Below are 9,546 nucleotides of genomic sequence, written 5' to 3' on the forward strand. Positions count from 1 at the left end.
CTTCCTCCTGTCTTTTGATGGCACACCCTAAAATCCAGGCCTGGGCAATGAGGTTGATATGACTGGGTTTGGGTTTGAAGGAAGCAGTGCAACCTTTCCGGGTCTAGTATATTTTTATTTTGAAAGATGATAAAGGAACCCTTTGTCTCTTTGCCTTAGGTGACTTCCAGGACGACTCTGGAGCCTGAGCATAGCCTTCTGTAGGACTATGCTAGTTGCTGGGGTTTGTCCGAGGCCAGGCTGCCCACAGATGTGCGCGTGACCCCTCCTCCTACAGTCCTTTTTTCACCCCCTGCACCTTCGCTCCCCTCTTATCTTGTCCCCAGACTGAACATGGTTGGAGAGCCCAGGTCTGGCTTTGCCCATCCAGGCCCGAAGAGGCCAAAGGACACGACCTTCTTCCGGTGAGTCCACCCTGTCAGCAGGGAGGCTGGTTGTCCATTTGTTTGAGTTCCCCCGAGATGGACAAGGTAATCTAAAAGGTCCCCTAAGTGTGCTGCCCACCCAGCTCCGGCTGCTCGACTCTGTGACTTATTCTTGAGCCTCGGGTTTTGTCTGTTACTGAGGGAGCCGTTTCATTGCATTCTGCCCTGTCAAGTCTACAAAACCTGACATCCTCCAGCCTGGAGTCAGGCAGTCCTCCAAGGAGAACCCCTCCTGTGGGGAATCAGAAACTTTTCCCCTAAATATAGATGTTTGGGAACACCTGTCGTCTGAATGACAACTTGTCCTTGCCTTGGTATGCCTAACCTAATTTTTAGAAAAACTTACTTTTTTGTTGTTGCTTTAGAATTAAAAAATTATATTTGTTAATTTGCATATGTGTGTTCATATGTGTGTTCATATGTGTGTGTTTGCGTGCATGTCTGTGTCCGTGCGCATGTTTCACGGCTCCTGTGTGGAAGTCAGAGGACAACTTCAGCTTGCAGGAGTTAGTTCCTTTCATCTATTAAGTGGGTGTTGGGGAATTAAACTCAGCTGTCAATGTTGGTGACACGCATCTTTCCCCACTGGGTCACTTCACCCATCCAGTTGTTTCGTTTGCTATGCCTTTATCTGTATTTTTATTTTATTTATTTATTTTGTTTTCTGAGACAGGGTTCTCTGTGTAGCTTTGGCTGTCCTGGAACTCACTCTGTAGACCAGACTGGCCTCAAACTCAGAGATCCACCCGATTCTGCCTCCTGAGTGTTGGGATTAAAGGAGTGCGCTATCACCATGAGTTATTTTATTTAAGACAATATTTTTATTCCTTGGTTTCATATCTTTATACAATGCATACTGAGTATATCCATCCACCACTAACTCCCTTCAGCTTCCCCGAGTGCCCATCCCATCTCTCCCTTCCTCTTACTTATTTAATTTTTAGACCGGATCTCCTTTTTTAGCTGGGGCTGCCCTCAAACTCACAAAGATCCTCCTACCTCTGTCTCTCAAGTGCTGGGACACTTAAAGATCTGGGTGCACCCTTTCTGTAGGTAATGAGTAGAGCAAGAATCACCTCCATAATCCAAAAATCCATTTACTATATAATCCTTGGATAGAGGGCATATCAGATATTAAAATAATAAGAACAGACTGGGCATAGTGATTCTAGCCTTTAATCCCAGCACTTGGGAGGTAAAGGTAGGTGGATCTCTGAGTTTGAGGCCAACTTTGGCTACATAGTGAGTTCCAGGACAACCAAAACTACATAAAAAGACTTGGTCTGGAACAAAACAAAACAAAACAAAATAAATAAAAAATAAGAACAGAGCTTGTGAGATGGTGCAGTGGATATAGGTGTTTGCCACCAAGACTGACAACTTGAGTTCGATTCCTGGGAGCAAGGACACTAGACTTCTTTGTTAGAAGGCTCAGAAGCCATCAATTATGCTTCTTCATTTTTATTTTTTATTTTTTTAACCTGGCCATTTTGAGGCTACTGGGGTCCTGTACAGTTGGTCAGTTTTTAACACTTTCGTCAGTAAATTTCATTGTTTTTCACTCCGACTTCTGGCCTACGAAGCTTGGATCCAATCCTGTTAGCCTGTCGACAGGGACTGAGGCTCTGTTCAGCAGAAGGGCTTCTGGATATTCAAGATGTGGGGAAAGGAGTGTTTGTTCCTGCTCCAATGCTCCCAAGCGGAGCCCGGATTGTTTTTTACCTATAGAGCAAAGGTTTACCCTCTCTCTCCCTCTCCTCCCGCCCCTGGGGAAAAAAAAAAAAAGAAAAAAAAAGGCCAGGCTGGGGTCGCAGCAATAACCCCTGGAAGTCCCATGTTTGGGCATGGTAGGCTCTCTCACTCTTCAAAAGAAAAATAGTAACTTGTGCATTGGCCGGGAATCGAACCCGGGCCTCCCGCGTGGCAGGCGAGAATTCTACCACTGAACCACCAATGCCATGGTGTAGGAAGCTGTCCTGCTGGTTGTGATGTTTAGATGCTGCCGTGTTTAACCGGTGGACCATCGATGTTTCGGAAATTCATTATCTGGAGCCCTGGATACAACCAACGCTCCACTAATCAGACGCACATCGCTAAGGAGGGCAGCATGTCTTTCTTCCTCCTACCGGCCGGAATCCGAAGCAGCCCTGCATATCCTCTACCGCCCACCCAGACCTCCAGAAGCCAGGAAGCAGAGGTGGCCGGAAATCTCATCACAGTTCTGGGAACCCTGCAGGCTGAAAGGACAGACCCGCAACTGTCCTTGGTTTGGACCTCGGAGTCTGTCTTTGAGCGAGGCACGAAGGCGACAGCATCCGGAGGGCTAAGTGTCGTAACTTTAGACCCCCTTCCAACTGAGCACGCTCACCAGCCTCATCCCGGCAGGACCCAGTGCTTTCTGTGTTAGTGCCAGCTCTTCACGTACCGGAACTCACTTGTCTGCACAGATCCTTTATCTCTCCGTGTGAAGAGGGGTGAGACTGCCGCTATGAGCCTGGCACCTTTTGGAGCTCGCCCTTTTCCTTGGCCTGCAGCCAAGGACAGGTGGCTTGGTAGTAGCCTTAACCTTTCCTGCTGGCCCCGAGTATGCTGGCATACTCACATGCCGGGACTAAAATTTCCATACCCACACTGAGATCTTGGACTCTGGCTTAACTTTTCCCTTTCATCCTATGCCGGACTAAGATCCCAAAGATCAGCAGTTCCTGGCTCAAGCAGAAGAGCCTTTGGAGGGCCAGGCTCTAGCTGGACGGCCAGCTGCCCCTACTGTCCCCCTACTGCCCCCTGCGGAGGGTGTGGGGATAGCAGAGTCCAATTAGAGAAGCTGGTTTGTTGTAGTCTCCCAAAATGACTTTGGGCAAGGTCCTAACATTCAAAGGAAGAGCTGTAAGTGGGGACAGGCTGGTCAGTAGTTCAAGGTCAGCCTCAGCTACAAAGAGAATTTGAGGCCAACTATGGCTATGTAAGACTGATGGAAGGAGGGAAGGAAGGGAGGGAGGGAGAAAGGGAGGGAGGGAGGGAGGGAGGAAGGAAGGAAGAAAGGAAGGAAGGAAGGAAGGAAGGAAGGAAGGAAGGAAGGAAGGAAGGAAAGACATTCTTGCTCTCCCAAGTTGATCTGAGGGCCAGGCAGGCTCTGGTTTCCCCTCCTCATTTGTTACCACAGCAGTGGTAACTATGGATTGAACACTGTGAGTCAGAGAAGGCACACTCTACTAGTTAGTGGGTGGGTGGGTCTTGCCAGCTGTGTCCTGGGGAAGAGGGGTGGGTGGTGGAACAGGTCGACTTCACTGCTCCCTCCTCTCCTGTCTCTTCAGGGTGGATAAAAGCAAAAAGACCCCTCTACTCATCAACCAGGTGCCTGCCAAGAGCCTCAGGACCCACCTAAGTCCGAGGGTCAAAAACACCTACCGCCCTTACAAAGCCTGCAGGGATAGCCGTCTGCCCCTGGGGCAGAGAAAGTGTGAGTGAGGGGCACAGGCCTCATGGTCAGTGCTAGGGAGGAGTGGGTGGCCTGAACTGTAGGCTGGCATGCCCTGGCCGTCTGTATTTGCTCTCTGTTCCTGTGGCCTGTGTTCCTGTGGGCATCAAGCCTGCCCCCTCTCTCAGCAGTCCAGACTGAGGAGCTGGATTCCCTCAGGAGGGAGCTGAGCAAGATCAAAGCCCAGGTGGACAGTCTGTTGAAGAGTCTGGAGTCCATGGAGCAGCAGAGGGATCAGCACACAGGTCAGGTACTCAAGAGGGTTCTCAGGCCACACCCTCGGTGGGCCCCAGTTTTTCCTGTTCACTAGGGGGTTTTGTCTGTGGCTTTCTCTCACTGTTGTTGTGGCTGTTTTTGCTCTTTTATTCTTTAGGCTTTTCGAGGGGCCCACCACCCAGCTCCCAAATAAATCACACATGGAGGCGTATTCTTAGTTATGAATGCCCAGCCTAAGCTTGGCTTGTTTCTTGCCAGTTTTTCTTAAATTATCCCAACTACCTTTATGCCTCTGGGCTTTTATCTTTCTTACTTCTGTATCTTTCCTTCTCATTGCATGGCTAGTTGGGTGGCTATCTTCCTCTGGTTCTCTTGCTCCTTCGTTTCTCTCTTCATACTCTTCTGCCTGCCAGCCCCGCCCATCCTTGCTCCTGCCTTGCTACTGGCCATTCAACTTTTTTATTAGGACCATCAGGTGTTTTAGACAGGCAAAGAATCACAGCTTCACAGAGTTAACAAGTGCAGCATAAACAAAAGTCACACACGTTAAAATCATATTGCCCAACACACTGTAGGCCTCCTTTGCCAGTATTGTGATTCTGGCTGCTCCATGCCAGGGGACCTCTGTGACGTCTATGTTGTCCTAATCTCTCCCGATGTCTGGAGTCAAAGCAGCTGCTCATTCTCGTGTTCTCTGCGTTCTGGATTACTGCTGGGTTCCTGCTGGAGTCAGCTGGGACGTCCAAACTGACAGTTCTCAGAACAGGAACAAAAGGGAGTGGGAACAGGTGTCCTGGAAGCAGGGCTCCTCACCCCAGCAGGTGTCCAGGGGCGAAAGGTCTACCAAGATGCTGCTCAGGGGAAAGCACAGACAAGGGGCAACAATGAGTGGTCTGCTCTCCTTCACCCTACTTGTGTTTGGGTTCTCATGGCCACTCTGTGAGCAAAGATAGGGCACTCTGGTTTGTGTAGGAACCGGTAGTCGTAGGGTCCCGACAGGCTTACAACCTCTACCCAAGAGCAATGCCTAGGACAGCCACCTTCTGCCTGCTATCACACCTTGCTTTTTGACTTGGGGTTTGATTAGCCCAGCTATACCAGGGGCTACTGCTAGGCATCTGGACACTTGAGTTTGTCAGCCCTAGGTTGAAATATCTTCTGGAAAGGAAGCTGAGCTTTGTAGATTCTAAAGATGTTCCATATCTCAAGCCCCTCCTCGTAAACTTGTTTCAATTTGAATTTCTGCCACTTTTCTGGCTTCATCCCATTGGTTGCTTCTGGCTCTTGGGGCTGCATTGTACCATGCTGCCCAGGGAGGCCATGGCATGTTAATGTTTCTAGATTGAGAAAATCCAAATCTGAACTGGTAATGGCCCTTTGTGTAGCAGTAAAGGGCCTGTTTTCTCTGCCCTCCCGTATCTTCCTCTGTCACCCATGCCCCACACTACTTCCCAAGTCTGTTCAGCAAGTTGGTAGTGGTGAATTCCCTCATGACCCCTGGCCTAACCCAGGCTGGATGGGCTCAAAAGAGTGCTTGCTGCTGCCTAGGGCCTAAGTCACAACAGCCCCGGAAAAAGAATGGGCTACAGGAGAATGTTTGCTCTTGCCTGCTGGTTCTGGGTTTCCAGGCTTCAGTGGTAGCAGGTATGCTTAGCATGGACAATCTCCAGCACCTCTTCCATGCCCGCCAAGAATCTAAACTAGCCTCAACTTACCAAAGATCCCAGGACGGAGGGGTAGGAGGAAAGCTGGGGGTACTAGATTTTAGCTGATGGTGTTTCCTAAACTCTACCTCCCACCCTCTAAGCCAGCCCCTCCTATTAATTCCACAGGTGAAGACTCAAGCATCGGACCAGGATAGCCAGGAGGTGGGGACCCTTCCATGCTCCACTGTTACTTCTTGGGTGGCTTGTTTCCTTGCCTTGTTTTTGGAACATTTCTGGTCACATCCATGCAACCTGAAGTAACCTTTCTGGAGCTAGGGCAATGCAAATAAAAGCATGGTTCAGCCAGTCCACCCAGGAAACCTCCTGGTCGTTGTGGGCTTAACTTTGAGGTCTTTTCCATGAGTCCGGGGGGGGGGGGGGGGTCGGGTCTCACAACTAGCAGTATCTCACCATCCTCACTGAATTGTGGTCTTGCAAGAGGCACCTGACAGGGCCCTGAGCCCCCACCGAATGCAGACTGCCTCTAGTTTCCTCCTTCCCCATGAACCACTAAACCAGGTGGAGTGGCGCACTTTTCTGCAGCCACAGTAGTGAAACACACTTGTGTCCCTATAATGACACTGAGCTGTGAGGTTGTGTGTGTGCCCCTCTAACCAGCCCCTCTTGGTTAAACTCACCACCATGTACCTTACAAAGCCATCCTTTAAAAGAGGTAGATAACTTTTGTTTGTTTGTTTGTTTGTTTTTCGAGACAGAGTTTCTCTGTAGCTTTGGAGCCTGTCCTGTAACTAGCTTTTGTAGACCAGGCTGGTCTCGAACTCAGAGATCTGCCTGCCTCTGCCTCCCGAGTGCTGGGATTAAAAGCGTGTGCCACCACCTCCCCGGCTTGGTAGATAACTTTTATGTCTTGTTTTTATATTGATTTGCACTATTATAATACTAACTTCAGATCTACTCTAGAGTCATGTCAGAAAGGAAAAAAATAAAAGTGTATTTCTTCCTCCTGGTCAGGGGTTCTTCCGTGGTTCACATAAGCAGCTGAGCAGACGCCCTGGGATACCTAAACTTAATAGCAGTCTCACACAGCTTCCAAGTAAAGATCAGGAACCCTACACTCCCAGCCAGTGAGGCCAGCTCTGCCTTAAGGAACAGCCAAGCTGTAAGTGGTGCCAGTATTTAGGAGCTCTTCCCCTTGGTAGTTCATTGCTACCCTGAGCCTTGTTCCGAGGCGCCAACACTGAACAGGAGACACCAGCTAATGAAGCCAGTCCAGGACTCTTCTGTTTTTTTGTTTACAACAAAAACGATTTCTCTCTGGCTGCCCTAGAACTCAGAGATCCACCTGCCTCTGCCTCCCCAGAGCTGGGTTTAAAGGTCTGTGCCATCACACCGGGCAGGGCCCTACTTCTGCAAAGCTATGGAAGCCTCCGGTTCTGCTATTCTACTGGCCGAAGGGGGGGGGGCAGGGCTTCCTTCCAGAGCATAGTCCTTCCCAGCTACCCAATCCCTAGACATGCATCTGTGCTTTGGCAAACCAGAGAGGGAGGATAGGTGTGCACTCAGCCTTCCGAGGCCATTTAACTCTCCCGTCCTTTTGTCAAGATAAGGTTTCTGAGTAGCCCCGGCTGTCCCGGCATCGCTGCAGATACTGCTCCTGGGGCAGGCGGTTTCTCCACTAAAGCACACTACTCCTTCTCACTTACGGTGAGCTAGCAGATGGGAAAATTATAGGCAGTACTGACTCAAGCCATAGACAACACAGACTCAACACAAGCCCAGTTCAAAACAGCATTATTGCTAACTCTAGTACCAAGAAAAACAATCACAAGATGTATCTTCAGATATAAAAAAGTTTTTATGTTTTAGTTCAGGTAGTGAGAAGTCCCCTTGTTCATCCTCTCAAAAGATGTTTATCATACACTGGAGCCAATGGCTGATCTGTACAGGGTCCATCCCTTGGAGTACCACAACCCCAGTCTCATTTACCAGGTAATCCTGTTTAAGTCGTTTCCAACTTGGGAGTAAGGCTTCATGTTTTTGTTTTTCCAACTGAATAGAGACCGCAAAGGCCCTTTAAACCGTTCTCACGCAGTTGTCCAGTGCTTCAGTTCTGTGCGCGCTACCTCCGCTTTCATTTCTCTGTGCAGCCAAGCCAGGCGACCAAGAGCGCCGGAAGAGAAGGGCGACAGCAGTTGTCCACATTCTTGTCGCTCAGGTTTTCCAATCAGGATGGGGCGGCGGCGCCTCTCCGGCGGGCTGCCCGCACCAAGCACTGCTGCAGCACTGGATAGAGGCGCTGGCAGCCTTCTAGGCCCAGGCGCACCGCATCCGTCCAACTCTCAGTCTGGCCGCCTTCCCCGCTGCCCAGCAACCCGGCCACCTGGTTGAGCACCGGCATGAGCGCCACCGTGAGGCCAGCGGCCGAGTGCTCCTCCTCGAGGCGCGTGGGGTCCAGCAGCCAAGTGGGAGAGGGTCCCGGCGTGAGGCTCAGGCCGCAGCCCACCACCAAATCGTACATCTCCACTCCCGCGTCGGCCAGGGCGAGCGCGGCGGCCGTGAGCGCCGCGGCCAGGGCAGAGCCGCCGTCCTCCAGCAGCAGCGCGGACACCTCGAGCTGGGCGCGAGGGTAGCGTCCCAGGCGCACCGCGGGCTCCAGAGCCTCCTGCAGCGCCAAGCTCAGCTCGCGCTCCTCGCCGCCGCCCTGGGGCGCGCGACGCCGGCGACCGGAGAAGGGCGCGCGGCGGAAGTCACAGAGCAGGCGGCCACGGAGGGCAGCTGGGGCCTCGCCGCCCGCTCCCGCAGGGCCACCGCCGCGCTCGCCGCCCTCGGCCTGGCGCGGGCCCGATACGGCGCACAGCACCTTGGTGCCTCCCGCCTCCAGGTAGGCCGAGCCCTTGGCCTGGCTCAGCAGTCCGGCGCGCGCGTACACCGGTCGTAGCCGCGTTGGGTCGCGGTCAGCGGGCGTCTCGTCTTCGTCGGGCGCGTACAGCTGTGGCGGCTGGGACTCCTCTGGACCGCGGATGCGGCGATGGTCTCCCGGCATGGCGACTACCGGCGCACGAGCCACTTCCGCCGGCCGGGCCACCTTGCGCACCGGTTCTTCCGCCTACTTAAACATGCGCGCCGGCGCGAAGCCTATCGGGAGAGCTCTAGGTGGCCGCAAGGCCATCTAGCGGCGTGGAGGAAGTACAGCTGCCTTGTCGCGCAGGGGGACCTGGGCAGGGTTTTTAATGGATCTAACCTGTTAAGGCTATTCCTTGAATTTTGCTTTCAGACTGTTTTACATAAACTTGCTCAAGTTAAGGACTTTTTGTTCACTCCTGCACTCAGTCCCCCGGCTGGCTTCAACACTTGTTTAATAAATTGATGGAACGAACTCTCCCTATACTGGATATATAGATACATGTGTAAAATACATAAATGTATTAATGCATATAAAGATATATAGATATCTAGATCGATACATATATGAACATGCAGGTACACATATGTATTTATATATACATATATAATATTTCTAACATTCTGAGGAACTGGCATAAGCAGGCAGTACCTACTACTGCTTCTAGACCCTGCTATTTGTAGACTCAAGTTGCATTTTAGGGCCAGGCCAGGGCCTTGAACCTAATTAGGTAAGAAGCAGGGATAGGACAGTTACTGAGAGACACCTCCATGCTTATATTTCCTATATTAGTTGTCTAACCTCACATCAGCATCTTCAAAGCAGAGAAGGGACATACATGGCCCAAGGCAGAAATTA

General features: G+C 51.2%; 2 protein-coding genes and 1 non-coding gene across 4 annotated transcripts; 1 reads left to right on the forward strand and 2 right to left on the reverse strand.

Annotated features, from left to right (window-relative positions):
• Window positions 1-165: 165 nt before the first annotated feature.
• On the forward strand, window positions 166-6,792 carry LOC125402462 (uncharacterized). Of its 2 annotated transcripts, none has more exons than XM_087900352.1 (4): window positions 166-404; window positions 3,740-3,885; window positions 4,035-4,153; window positions 5,952-6,792. In XM_087900352.1, the coding sequence occupies exons 1-4, from the start codon at window positions 334-336 to the stop codon at window positions 6,084-6,086; spliced, it is 471 nt and encodes a 156-aa protein (XP_087756478.1). In that variant the 5' UTR covers window positions 166-333; the 3' UTR covers window positions 6,087-6,792. The 2 variants fall into 2 exon arrangements, with proteins under 2 accessions (XP_087756478.1, XP_087756480.1); XM_087900354.1 differs by having other exon boundaries at window positions 4,035-4,148.
• On the reverse strand, window positions 2,312-2,382 carry Trnag-gcc (transfer RNA glycine (anticodon GCC)). Its single transcript has one exon. It is a non-coding gene; the product is annotated as a tRNA-Gly (tRNA).
• An 830-nt stretch (window positions 6,793-7,622) lies between the features above and the next one.
• Exosc6 (exosome component 6) lies at window positions 7,623-8,880 on the reverse strand. Its single transcript, XM_085681717.2, has one exon. The coding sequence runs from the start codon at window positions 8,827-8,829 to the stop codon at window positions 8,011-8,013; it is 819 nt and encodes a 272-aa protein (XP_085537843.1). The 5' UTR covers window positions 8,830-8,880; the 3' UTR covers window positions 7,623-8,010.
• Between the last annotated feature and the right edge of the window lie 666 nt (window positions 8,881-9,546).

This window comes from Myodes glareolus, chromosome 22 (assembly GCF_982192425.1).
Source record: "Myodes glareolus chromosome 22, mMyoGla1.1, whole genome shotgun sequence".
In the NCBI taxonomy this organism is placed as follows: domain Eukaryota; kingdom Metazoa; phylum Chordata; class Mammalia; order Rodentia; family Cricetidae; genus Myodes; species Myodes glareolus.